Here is a 13,840-nt window from a genome sequence, read left to right on the forward strand (position 1 = left end):
ATATATGCATTGCATTATACATTGAAACAATGTTATTATTAAAGGGACATTTCAACACTTGTTAACCTTCCTCTGTATGTTTTAAATATGCCTCATTAAAAAATACTCACTTTATTACTCTATTTATAGTATAGTTCAACAAGGAGCATTCCAAAGTAGTCTACTTGTCAGTGGTATCTGAAGTGTCGTGGAGTGTTGGACCCAAAAGGCAGAACCAGACTGAAGAAGTTTTAACAGATTTATTGTTGAACAGAATCTTTTTCCACAGTGAAGGGAGAGAAGGAGTCCACTGAGGGGAAATAGTGAGGGCTCCGGAGTGAGAGTGCTAAGGCTGGGCTGTGGTAAGGCAAACGAGTGAGGCACTGGAAAGAAGAATAAAGGCAGTGTTAGAAGCGAGGTCACAAAAAATACTGGAGAATATCTTCACGAGAAAATCACTGATGGTTAGAGAGCCGAGGACCAATGTTACCACAAGGAGTAGCTGGCAGTTCTCTGGCACAGAGGAGAGTCTCTGCAGGCTTCTTAAAGGGATCTTGATCACTGATCAGAGACAGGTGTGTCCAATCATCCTCAGCGCCACAAGGGGGGAAGGGAGCAGCCTCAGAGGAAACACAGTGAAGTTAGTAATCACCACCACCAACCAGGAACCAGAAATGGTATCTGAATGAGATAATAAATTATATTCCATAAGGTTTTACCAGTTTGTCTCACACAGAGAAGGATGAAGTATTATTTCTCTGCCGTTTTGTGCCCACTTGCCACAAATGCCCAAATACCCCCCACTGTTTGAACTCAAGTCCCATGAGATCTCGCTGGTCTTGTGAGCAGCCCCCACTCCACCCACCCATCAGCATCATTGAAATGATGTCAATTCAATGTCAGGCATTTCAACATTGAAAAATCATCATCTATACTACACTGATTCAACAACAGTCTTTCAAACTTTGGAATGGTAACTGTAAATAAACACTGAATCAACATAGATTTTTCAACCTCAACCAAAAATTACCAATCTGACCATGAGTGTGTAACTTACGGGTTGGGGTTACTTCAGGTTACATTCTAAAGTCTTACAAAATAATAATGGAAGAATATGATAGTTATATTTTCCGTTCTAATCCTGTGTCTTTTAGGGTAGACTAAAAGAGCCTTATAACAGTCTCTCATTTTCTTCCTAAAATTCTGTTCAGACTCCAAGGTTGTTCTAATTCATAAATTGTTTTTAATGCATTTCTTTCTGTTTCATATTTTCTACACTTTAAAAAAATGTGTTCAACGTTTTTGAACTCAAGTCGCGTGAGATCTCGCTGGTCATAGATCTTTAGCTTAAGGATGCTCCAAAGGTTTCAACAGGGTTGAGGTCAGGGGAGGATTGGGGGCCACACCATGAGTTTCTCTCCTTTGCAATGCTTTGCTGCTTTGCAATGGCATTTTAGCAGCTACTCTCTTAATCTGATTAATTTGTCTGGCATAAACCTTTCTCATTATGCCCTTATCTGCATGAACCCATCTGTGCTCTGAATCAGCCACAGATTTCTTCACAGTATGATGATCACGTCTAGGTTTTCGTGAACTATCTAATGTTTTCATACTTCGTCCAAGGCATTGCATTATTTGATGCTTTATTGGCAGCAGAGAGATACTTTTTCTTTCTCACATTGCTTGAAACCTGTGGCCTGCTTAATAATGTGGAATGTCCCTCTTAAGTAGTTTTCCTTTAACTGGACTCACCTGGCAAACTAATTATTGCAGGTGTCTAAGACTGATTTCAGTGATCAAAGAGTCATGTGATAAAATACCATCCATAATTTGAATTGAAAAACAGAAAAGAACGAATGTTCATGACTCTAAAAACCCAATTTGCATAATAATTTGGATCATATATATCTAAAGTAAATATCAAATAAGATTCTTTTCTTTTACCTTAGTAGATTAATAGTCAAGTAGTTGACTTTTACTTAAGTAATTTTGATGAGACTAACTGTAGCTTTACTTGAGAACATTAGTTCTGTACTTTTTCCACCTCTTGTTGCTGTTGTTTGTGCACTTTTCAAATCAAACTTACTGTGCAGTACTGCTTGTCCTGTACTTGGGCAATGAAGCTCTTAAAGAGACACAAGTGGCTCTTTATTGTGGTTAAATTAAAGTAGCATCATTCTACAACCAGCTTTTAAAAAGTATGTTTAAAGTAAGCCAAGCAAACTTGTGCCAAAAAGTGTTTTCAGAGATAATTTAGTTTCATGTTGAATCAGAGTTGCAATGTTCTTTTATCTATCCCTGCAGTGAATCCGCACCCCATGCTGGAGAGCTAGAGTCACTTTGACTTTAAGTCGGTTACAAACTGAGTCCAACATTTACGTTCTGGACACTGATATAAATGATGGCCTTTACCAAAGAGTCTCATACAGATGCATTTTCAAAGTCTAAAGGAATTTAGGTCTTGTCAATACTTTAATTGGGTAAGAGACACTGAATGTTCGTAAAACCACATCTCTTGTGATACGGACTAATCTGTTATTAATAGTTGACTTATCACTTCACTTATTCACTTATTTTTATACTCGGAAGTGTAAATTACTGCTGCAGGCATTCTCGAGGAAAAAAAACAAATACAAACCAACACACCCTTGTGATTAAAGCTAGACAGTGTCTCTCATGTCATACTGACAGCAGTTTAAAACCTTGCTGTGAAATGATCGTACTAGTCTACACTTACACGACACGCCGTGTAACCTAAATCTGTGTGACAAGTTTCAGCACCATGGACAGAGAGCTCATCAGTGATTGGGTCAACAATGCAACGTCAAGAATTAAGCAATCTGCCTATTGGTCTGAGTCAAAGTGACAGCAGAATCAAATGCTCTGATTGGCTGAAGGACGCGACAGTTAGGATTGATCGCTGTGGCCAAACCGTGCTGAAGAAAATATTAAAATAGTCTGATAGTTTAGCATAGAAAACATCAGCCTTTTAAGTGTTTGCTTCGTTTAACACGCTGTGGCATTTTTATTAGAGACTGTGGACTTCATAGAGACACGGCTGCTCTCTGGAGGAGGTAAGCAGATTATGTTCTCTGTGAAATCCGTAATTCCTGCCTATGATGGTCAGCTCTCTGTCCAATAACCCACTGACTTCACAGATACACAGTATAGTTAGCACGTGTTCCTGTAGCTTGAGTGTTTTGCTTCGTTTCCTCAGTGAAGTCGTGTAAGGCCATTTTCTGTTTTTATTAAGTGAAACCGGAAGGATTCAGAGGTTAAAATCTGATCAGCAGCGTTGAGACGTCGCCTTGAGGGCTCACACACTTTAAATCCCCGGGCAGTACGTGTTAGCTTAGCTTATAGCAGCTCCTGTTACAGCACCTATCCTATAAAATATGTTGTTGCAACACCTGTGACCTGCAGAGTAAACTTTGAACCCAAAACTCGTATAAATGCTTTACAACGACTATAATAATAATAATGATAATAATTACTCCTTTTTTGACAGGCTGAAGAGACTGAGAAAGGTGTACATCTCAACAGCTAGCTGTACACTCTTTCCACATGGCAGGTCAGTAATTAAAGAGTAAGAACTTGGGGAAAAAATACAACTTGCTCTTTCTAACTGTGATAAACCTGTTTGTCTTAGAGCCAAACTTTCCTCCGATACCTGGATTCATCCCTCTGAAGCCTTGCTTCTACCAGGACTTTGAGGAGATTCCTGAACAGCATCGCAGCATGTGCAAGAAAATGTACCACCTTTGGATATGTGAGTTATGTTACTATAAGAATGGACTGGTTTTACTATGTATCAGCCTTGAATCAGGCTACTATATAAACTATGAAAATGACATTTTGTGCAGAGGCTTCCTAACTCTCCTTTGAAGAAAAGGGAATCATCAAATTTTTCCTGGAGGTCCCATAAAATGTCTTCTCTCTGCAACTCATGATAAGAAGTACAGTGTAACAGAAGGGCGATGGTTTACAAGGGTCCCCTTGATCCACAAAGATTTTGATTTTTTTATTGGCTTTTATCCTGACTGGTTTATTTGCTAATGAGTCACAGCACTGACCAGATGGCCTTGGTTTGAGCAGAGCAGTTAACATTGAAATTGTGTTTAACAGTTTTTGCCAGAAGCACTTTCATCAAAGTTTATTACACCATAAACAAGCAGCACAATTATGCATGTGATATTACTCTGGTCTAAAAGCTCCCTGCCATGAAGGGGAGAGGAACAAGAAACAGCCTCAATCTACTGCGACATTTACACAGGTGCAATGCCACTAACTTGGCAGTTAGATAACAATAATGAGACAAATAACAGTTAAAAAACATATCGTTACAAGTTGCATCTGACTTTTGCCAAAAAAGCACATCCACAAGGGCCTATTGCCTGTAATTTAGCTACTGCAATTTATAACCTGATATTTGTTGCATTTGCAGGACATATATTTGTTTCAATATCATTTACTCTTTAGAAATATATTTCATGCTAACCCATTGGAGGTTGTAACTAATTTATTTCTTCTGCAGGGTTCTTAAGACACAATAGATATAAACAGGTATTTAAATCTGCCATTGAATCTGCTTAAATTCCCTCTCCCTCTGTTGCTATGTTCTGCATGCTGCTTGCATTTGAAATTTACAATTCTTCCACTCATGAACTCTTTAGTTGTACGGTGCCTATAAAAATATTCACTACCTTGAATGATTTACCCTTATTTGCTGATTTTATAAATCACTCATGGTCAATATAATTTGGCTTTTTGATCTCAGTGGGACTAAACTGGTTAAATAAAGGTTAAATAAAATGTGCGACTACTAACACCAATTGGCTGGACCTCTGTTGAATTAGGTGAGTCATTTTAAATGGGTAAATATTTATGCAGTCACATATTTTACCTGACATATTTTTTTAATTGACATTACTTTGTTTAACTTTGAAATTAAAGAGGTCCTTTTTTGTTATTTTTGTCAAAAAAGCCAAATCATATTGACCATTATTGGTTTATAAAATCAAATGGTAAAACATCCAAAGGGGAGATTACTTTTATAGGAGCTGTCATTATTTTACTCTCACATGTAAAAACCATTTGAACCCAAAAGGACTTTCTCTGTTGTGCATCTTATTCATTTAGCTGTTCCTTTACTGCTGTCATGTTGCAGTTGTGTTTTCCTCACAGTAACATTGTGAAAAACTGTGAATTTTTCAGAGGTTCCAAACTGGGAACTGACCAACCTTAAAATTAGCTTAAAGAGGCGAGATTGGATGACAGCACAGAGCTCCAGTTATAATTGTGCAACTTAAGCAAGGACCTGCTGCAGCCTTACAATATTTATGAGGATAAACAGTAAAGGACATGCACAAAAAGGCTATTTGGAGCCACTTCGTATGTCTTCTACTGCTATACCATTTCAAATATGTTTGCTTACCACCTTTACATCCACTTTTTTCTTCTTTTATCTAAACTATTTTCTGCATGGGCATGTCTATACGTATATGTTTACCGTTTATGTTTGTTTTCTATCGATACTTATAATCTCTAATGTTATTTTGGTCTTAAAGTGAATAGTGCTACTCTAGCTGTGAATCTCATTGGCTGCTTTGCGTGGATGTTTGGTGGGGGAGGTGTCACCAACTTTGGGCTGGCTATCATCTGGCTGCTCATGTTTACTCCCTGCTCCTATGTGTGTTGGTTCAGAGCCATCTACAAGGCCTTCAAGTAAGTCCAACATGAAATATGTAATATTGTATTATTCTGCTTCTGTGTATTTTATCTGTTGAACAGTGACAATAACTTTGAATTGTTTTAAGTTGTATCATGCATTTGAACCTTATTATCAATAAATTATTGGCTTCAGTTTTGACAGTTCACTGCAGTTATGGCTGCATATTTGTTGACTGCATAAGAAATTTGATTAAGCCTTGTTAGGAAGGGATGGCCTCCATTCTTTTCTACTCCATAAACCAGGGATTTTCTAAGAATGTCCATCCATCATCTACACTGCTTATCCTGTTTAGGGTCACTGGGTCTGGAGGCTATCCCAGCTGTTGTTGAGGGAGATGCAGGGTCACCAGTCAATCGTAGGGCTGACATACAGAGACAAATAACCAGGCACAATCACACTCACACCTATGGCCAATTTAGAGTCACCAGTTAACCTGACAAGTCTTTGTTGGTGGGAGGAAGCTGGAGTTCCTGGAGAGAACCCACACATGTACTGGGAGAATATGCTAACTCCGCACAGAAAGGCCCTGAATGGCAAGCTGTGAGGCAACAGCACTAACCCCTGCACCACTGTGCAGCCCTCTAAAGAATGTACAAAAGCAAAAAATAACATATAACTATACAAGACTCCCCATACTTAGTCTGGAGAATTTATATGGTATGGAGTAATTCTTGTTGCAAAACTCAGGAGCATATTTGATCATTTTGAGGACAAGACTTGTTGATTTTAGGCTCAGGGTTTTCTTCAAATTTTCCATAAAAACCTGCTTCTGTGTTCAAAACTGCCCCCTTGTGCTTAGATTTTCTCTGTTTGTGTACAAAACGTCTGCTTACTCTCATATTTCCTGCACTCCTGGTCAAACCATTCTCCTCTCATTGAGATTGCTTTTTTATTTTCATTTTCATTCATATGTTAATTTCATTCATTAAAACAACAACAAACAACAAAACAAATTGCATTTAACTTAAAACCTTAAACTTTGAACAAAAAGGAGCAGAAGGAAGAATTCTTGTATAGTATCTGTTGAATCTTCACAAAACAATCATATAAATACATAATGAAAGACTTGAAATAAAATAAACAAACTAAAGGCAAAAACAGCTGCTTATATCCCAAAATCAGTTCATAAGTTAGAATTAAGGTGCAACACAAAATCACAAAATGAATTATTGCTGAAACTGACAGTCTAATTTTTCTCTATGTGTAAATCAAACTTTATCTGCATGCTCACAAAACTTTCCCTGTGTTGAGAGAACAACCAAAGATTTGAGAGCAAGCAGGAATTTTGAGCACCAACAGATAAAATCTAAGCACAAGGAGGCAGTTTAGTCCATTCTTAATGGAAAATCTAAGAAAAAATCTGAGCCCAAAACAAGCCGTGCTCTCAGAACATTAAAATGCACCCTTGAGTTTTGCAACGATAATGACTCTATAAAACTCATCCCTCTTATTGGCAAAGGCCCATGGTGGATGGGGGCTTTTAGACACTTTCCCCTCTTCTGAGAAAGTGTTGAGTGGCAGCAGAAATAAAAGATTTGGCCTTTCCCTTTGAGGCCAAAGATTGCTCTGAACATCCAGTCAACGAAAGGGCAACTTAATTTTGAAATCCTGTGTTGTCTTGAAGATTATGCCCATCATGAGGGGACACGCTTTTTAGCACGTTCATGTTATCAATGCCAGTGCAATTATTTTCTTAATTCATTCACGGATCTCCTTGTTCTTGTTACTATGTAATTATCCCCTCAATAGAGTATCACAGAAGGGCAGGAGACCAACGGTTCACTACTGACAAGAGCATATATAGAAGAACTGATACAACATTGGCAGTAGCATGTAAAAGAATAATTCATGTAGACTGTGAAAGAGCCTGGGCATTTTCATTCTGTGGGATCTGTTGTATAAGTAGAATAATGTGCAGAGCAAATGCTTTCACTACAAATGTGCAGCTAACTTACAAAACTAGTGTAATTCCTGTGTTCATGTGCCTTATCTCTTTTTCTTAGGACGGACAGCTCTTTCAACTTCATGCTGTTCTTTTTTGTATTTATGGCCCAAGTTGGCATCAGCATCATCCAAAGTATTGGCATCCCTGGCTGGGGAGTGTGGTAAGTGTCAGAAATTAAGAATGTATTTAAACCATTTTACTCAGCCTGCTTGTTAAAGGGATACTTTAACATTTTGGCAAATTTGCCCATTGCCATAATACCTACAGTCTTAGTAATAGGTTTGTTACCTTTAGTTGTCTGTGCAAGCTATTTTAAGATTTTAGAGTTCGGAGCTGCTGTGCAAACTCAGTGGAGACAGATGGTATTTTTGGCTTTCCCTCATCAAACTCATCAAATACACAATCCAACAACTCCAAAATGCTCTCGTGGACAAGTTGTGACCTGTACATTCACCATGCTATGAAATAATACTGTATAATTATGTATCATTACAGCACATGAAGCAAATACTCTGAACTACTTTCCGAGTAAACCACTGGGTGGAGTGACACAGTGCGCACCTGTGGCAGTGCCATAGTTACTTGGGAGTTCCGGCTTTGAATTTACCTTTAAAACATCTCCGTCTCATAACGTTTCATGGGTATTTCATAGCGTGGTGAATGTGCAGGTCACAACTTGTCCACGAGAGCGTTTTGGAGTTGTTGGATTGTGTATTTGATGAGTTTGATGAGGGAAAGCCAAAAAATACCATCTGTCTCCATAGCATTAGCGGTGCAGCTGGTTTAACGGTCCTGTCAGATCCAGAAACAGCTTGCAGCGACAACTAAAGGAAACAAACCTATTACTAAGACTATAGGAATTATGGCAATGGGCAAATTTGCCAAAATGTTTATGTATCTCTTTAAATGAGTAGCATTTCATTGGAAATGTTCTGATGAAACACAATTTATCAAATCAGATTTTTTTGCATGCTTAAGACAACGTAAAATAAAATAAGATATCCTTTCCTTAGTCCCATTAGGGGAAATTCCAAAAATATCAATTTATCCAAATGCCTTTATTTTGTATTGAGTCCTTAAAGAAAAGAAAAAAAAAACTTTCACAGGATTTACTGATAGTTTATCACTTAAAAAGAAATATTAAGGCCAAATTTGTCATTTTATCTTGTACAGATTTTATAAATTCCTTTTTTAAATAGATGTTCTGACATAAGGCAAAAGAGCCATTACAGTAAGGAGCTACTCTAGTTCAGTCACTGCAAAGGCTCACAGATTTTTTAAGCCTTTGCAAAGATGATTCAATGTTTTACAAAATCCACCACTAAAACTCAGATGTTGTTTGTTAAGATTTCAAAATCTGCTTTAGATGAAACATCTTGAGTTCAAGTACTGAGCAGGATAAGGAGACATTTTTAAACACCTTGTTCTCTGCTTTCATTAACATGACAGTGATGGAACATCAGGAATTGCCCTCATATAACTTTAATGATCGCCCTGTTATTAGATTTTGAGAGGCCGTTAAGGAGACCCTCAAAATGTCACCGACTCAGGCTGATGATCAGGAATTAATATTATGACAGCCTCCATAAAGTTTATAAATGTCACCATGTGCCGCTGTATATCATCATGTATGAGCTGCAGAACTTTTAAACTTTAAACAGCAGCTCTTAAAGTTCACAAAATGACTGGTGTATAACATCCTGATATTCAGTAGCAGTGTCAGTTACATATAAATATGTTGTCGTCATATTTCTAAATTGATTGATTTTCTTTTTCTCTCCAGTGGTTGGCTGGCTACCATCTCTTTCTTCAGCTATAATATTCTGATCGCTCTCATCATGTTGGTACCAACCATCATGTTCACTGCAGTGGCCTCACTGTCGTTCATCGCTCTCACCAGGGTAAGAATAAGGCCACTGCTTTTATAGAAAGACAGACAGGAAATCTATATGAGAGCATTTTCTGACATTTTCTATAATCACTGATGTATGTTGTTTATGTTTATCTTTTTTATGATGCAAAGGCAGAGAATACTGTCACAGTTTTAAGTCAGTCCAGATTAATACATTTTGTCTTTTATCAACAAAACAGCAATTTTTTTGTTAAAATGATGAATGCTCGGAAAAAATAACGATTTCCTTTTAAAAATGTAAGAAAGGGGGCAATTTACCAAACAGTGCAAGTGTTCCCAAGATGGCTGTAAAGCTATTTTTCATGTGCAGTTTATTCGCTCTATGCTTTTTTGCTTCCCAGAATATTCAAAGTAATAGAATATAAGCCAAACTGATAGCAGAATTAAAGTTGAATAAAAACATGTGCTGTTTAAGTCTTAATACTGTCCCTTTAGCTCAGCACAGACCAAAGTTTTCTGAAATGATGAGATTGTTTTTAGAATGTCGTTGGCGACAGTTGCAGCAGTCTGAACCGAGCTGTTTCAGCTTGAAATCACGCATCCTGGTGCCGTTGCCTGAGATTTAGCTTGTCAAGTTGCAGAAAGATGTTTGGACGTTGAATGTGAAAACGGAAAATATAAGCCTTTTTTGAAAAGCCATGGATGCCAGTTTTAATAAATAAAATCATGATGTTATTTTGGAATCCTTTTTTTTAAGTTTTCACACAGAAATTTCATCCTGTAAACACTCGTGTTTCCTCCATTGGCTGCACATCAAACTTAAAAACACAGCTGCTGGAGGCTGAGGTCAAAGCAAGCAGTTGCCAGTTTTAACTTGTCTTGCCACAAATTTTTAGTCTGAACTGGGCTTTAAACACTGTAATTGATGAACAGTTTCACTGATTAGGTGAAAAACCTTTCATAATTCTACAGGACAACATTAACCTTAGTGTTTAAATAGACTTACCCTCCACACATGAAGATCTGACACTGTAACGTCATTCCACCTCTCCCTCAGATTCATAATTATTATCGTGGCAGTGAGGCCAGCATGTCCAAAGCTCAGGAGGAGTGGACCACAGGAGCCTGGAAGAATCCGCATGTCCAGGCAGCGGCCCAGCAGGCAGCCATGGGTGCAGCAGCAGGAGCCATGCAGGACCAGTACTCCAGCCCACAGTACAACGATAACCAGATGTAGCCTCTGCAACACAGAGGTGTCAAAGAAAACAATGGGACAGCAATGCCAAAGTTTGAGCAACAGGGTTAGGAAGGTTTGACCTCTTCCCATAAAATTACTCATCCAGCAAAATTATCAAGAGTTTCTATATATGGCCCACTTAGAACACTTTCAGTTCTTACAATTTGTCCTGTCACTGATTCAGCAAGAGCAGTGATTTCAAAGGATTTCATCATCATCTTAGAGCTGTGATCATCTGTGGGAAACTGGTTTTTGCCTTCGTGTTTTAAAGGGCAGGATATTTATAGTACTTTTTATCATTTCATACATTTTTTGTCGATATGGGAGTTTGAAATTAAACTAGTAGTGAATGTGTCTCACTGTAGTAGAGAGCTCTGTGTGTACTTTTTGTGCTGACATGTGGTTTTAGCTATTTTTAATAAAGTATAAACAAAGTAAAACTGTTTTTTTAATATAACATAGAATTAATGTAAAAATTAGAAAAGCACTTTTAGGTAGAGGATGTAACTTTTGGGGTGTCATAAATTCAAAGGTTTACCAAAGATAGAAGTTCAGCTACTTTCATCAAAGCTTTATCATATTTCTATGCAGTTTATTAGCAATAAGTGTGAACTGAAAGGTTTTATAATGTAGGGATGTGTGTGTTTGTAACAGTTGGAAACAGTATTATAGAAAAACTAAGGCTCAATTTGAAAAGGAAACTGTGAAACTATGAAAAGACTTGACATTTTTTCCATGCACTGACATCAGGTTTTAACCACAAAAAAAGAAGTTTTGTTTGGCAGATTCAGCCAAAACAAGTGACATGTTTGACCAATGTATTGTAATCATCTATAGTTTCATAGAAATATGATTGTACTAAATCTCCATCATTTTTCCTTTTATAAATGGATGTGTCAAATGCAGCTTCTTCATGCAGTATTGCTTTTTGACCACTGAGAGGCGCTGATGGTTTTAGTATGAAATAAAAAACATCCAACATGAACACATTACCTTCATTCATCCTTCACAGATCATGGTGTGCATTTATGTCAGCTCCTTGTCTCTTCTCTCCTGTCTCTATTTGTCCCTGTTTCTTGGAGCCATCTCTTCTTCCTCATTATTCCTCTCTCCCAGATTATAAACAGCAAATGAAAACTATGGGTATGGCAGTTATCATTAGACACCCATCAGAGTGTTTGGCTATTTTGTGTTCAGCTGGAATCACTATGCACTAAAACAAAATTTTAAACTTCTGGTTATTGAGGTTGCTTCCATCAGCGTGGACCTGTTGGGTTAAAATGCTGCCTAAAGGCTCCTCAAGGACAGTTGAATGGCATATCATCACCCACTCTCTCTTTCCTCCAAGCTTGTATTATGAAACGATAGAAATAAAGTTTCTTTCTGACCCTTGGTAACTGCATCACCACCATGTTTGTTAAGAGACCGAATTGCTTATATTCAAACATATTTGGAGAACATTCAGGGAAATAGATATCCGTGTCAGTCAAGACTGAAATTAGAGGTCTTGTTTATTTGTTTTCCTCTTTTTATTCACTATCACTGTGTAAATGATAAATGATGGCACTGTTTATACATTTGAGCCACTTGGCAGACTCACCAGTTTCATACTTTATCTGAAAATGAGAATTGAGCATCCTCATTGGTTAAACAAAATCCTGAGACAGGCTGCTTAGTTTAATGTCCACAGATTGCATAACAATCATTACATTAATCTTCTGAAGTTTCTCAGTGAGGTTACTTTGCATAAAGAGCCTCTTTGTTTGAGTATTTTGTTATATTTGCCCCATTTAATAAAGACGTTATACTCAATCATTAAAATGTGATTTTAAATTGTTTCCATTACATTACACACAGCAAATGGCACTGCAGAAACATTTAAACACTGTTAAAATGAGAAATTAAAAATAGAAGGCACATTCTCCGCCTTCAGGTGGTAGTATTGGTTCTCTTTGGCTGTAAAACACTTACGAAAACTGTCCACCAGGGGCACTGTATAACCTATATTCTTTTTTCTCCTTAGTGGTATATTGATGAAGTACAAGTGCATTCGGAGCAGAGGGAGTTAAGGTTATTGACACTATTTTTCTTAAGAAAATGGCACCTTTTTATAATCATCTAGAGAAAGACATTTTTAACCTTGCTATGCTGTGTGAAGTTGATTGTTGTTGATTAGATACCATTTTATTTGTGGATGTCCTCGTTCTTCACTGTCTTCTCTCCCTGTGTTGTTGTGAGTGTGATGGAATTACTCTGTGGAAAGGGGGGATGAAATTATACAGCGATACAGATACCCAGAGGACCCACCAGCAGCCGCCAACAAACACTGTAATTGCCGTGCACATGGAAATCTCTTGTGACAAGTGTTGACAGCAAAGAGTTGTGCCTTCAGGTAAACAGCACTGGTTGTCAGCCACAGAATATAGTCATTGATTCATAACAAATCAAGACTGCACCAGTGCTCTTCCCAATAATTCTGTCTTCTTTTAAAACTTGGGTGAATGTATGCCTCTTAATAAATTCAGCCTGGTTAGAACAGAAGAAGCACATCAAACCAAGATGTCAGCTGTGTCTTAACATCGCTCCACAGTTGCCTGGTGGATGCTGCAGCCACTTCTCAACAACAGGGCCAAATTCTAACCTGGCTTTCTGCTCCTATACAAACAAAGGCACTCTTGAGCAACATCTTTTATGAACCTACATCTGTGCTGGGACTAACACGTTGGCTTTGTGACACTCACTGTGGTAAAGGAAAAGGTGGGGGGTAAAGGAAGCAAGAAGCAACCCCTTCTCTATATTTTTTCTACATACATTTTTTAAAAAGATTTCTTGGGGGGAAAAACTCATCTTTTCAGCAACATTGCGACTTTTAACTTGTTAGCATCCAACAGCTGTTGTGAGTCTTTAACACAGACAGAAATATTAGTTTCAGCACACACAAGCTGTAAACACAACACTGGTTGGAAAATAATTGCTTATTTATACATTCAGCTGATAGGGGGCTACATTAGCATTAATTTTGAGTCATGTTTATGGCTATCTTTTGGATCTTACTCTAATATTTACTCTCTCTGTGTTCCCTTTTTTGCAGCTAAA

The 13,840-nt window shown here is 37.7% G+C and overlaps 1 protein-coding gene and 1 long non-coding RNA gene across 2 annotated transcripts; one reads left to right on the forward strand and one right to left on the reverse strand.

The window, feature by feature from the left end:
* Positions 1-225: 225 nt before the first annotated feature.
* LOC121512336 lies at positions 226-555 on the reverse strand. The gene is made up of 2 exons (XR_005992098.1): positions 470-555; positions 226-362 (listed from the first exon to the last, which is right to left on the reverse strand). It is a non-coding gene; the product is annotated as an uncharacterized LOC121512336 (long non-coding RNA).
* A 2,366-nt stretch (positions 556-2,921) lies between these two features.
* LOC121512329 (secretory carrier-associated membrane protein 5-like) lies at positions 2,922-11,686 on the forward strand. The gene is made up of 7 exons (XM_041791549.1): positions 2,922-3,053; positions 3,488-3,550; positions 3,629-3,748; positions 5,547-5,703; positions 7,714-7,815; positions 9,439-9,556; positions 10,565-11,686. The coding sequence occupies exons 2-7, from the start codon at positions 3,544-3,546 to the stop codon at positions 10,742-10,744; spliced, it is 684 nt and encodes a 227-aa protein (XP_041647483.1). The 5' UTR covers positions 2,922-3,053; positions 3,488-3,543; the 3' UTR covers positions 10,745-11,686.
* Positions 11,687-13,840: the final 2,154 nt, after the last annotated feature.

The sequence above is a fragment of the Cheilinus undulatus genome, linkage group 1 (genome assembly GCF_018320785.1).
Source record: "Cheilinus undulatus linkage group 1, ASM1832078v1, whole genome shotgun sequence".
NCBI classification, from domain to species: Eukaryota; Metazoa; Chordata; class Actinopteri; order Labriformes; family Labridae; genus Cheilinus; species Cheilinus undulatus.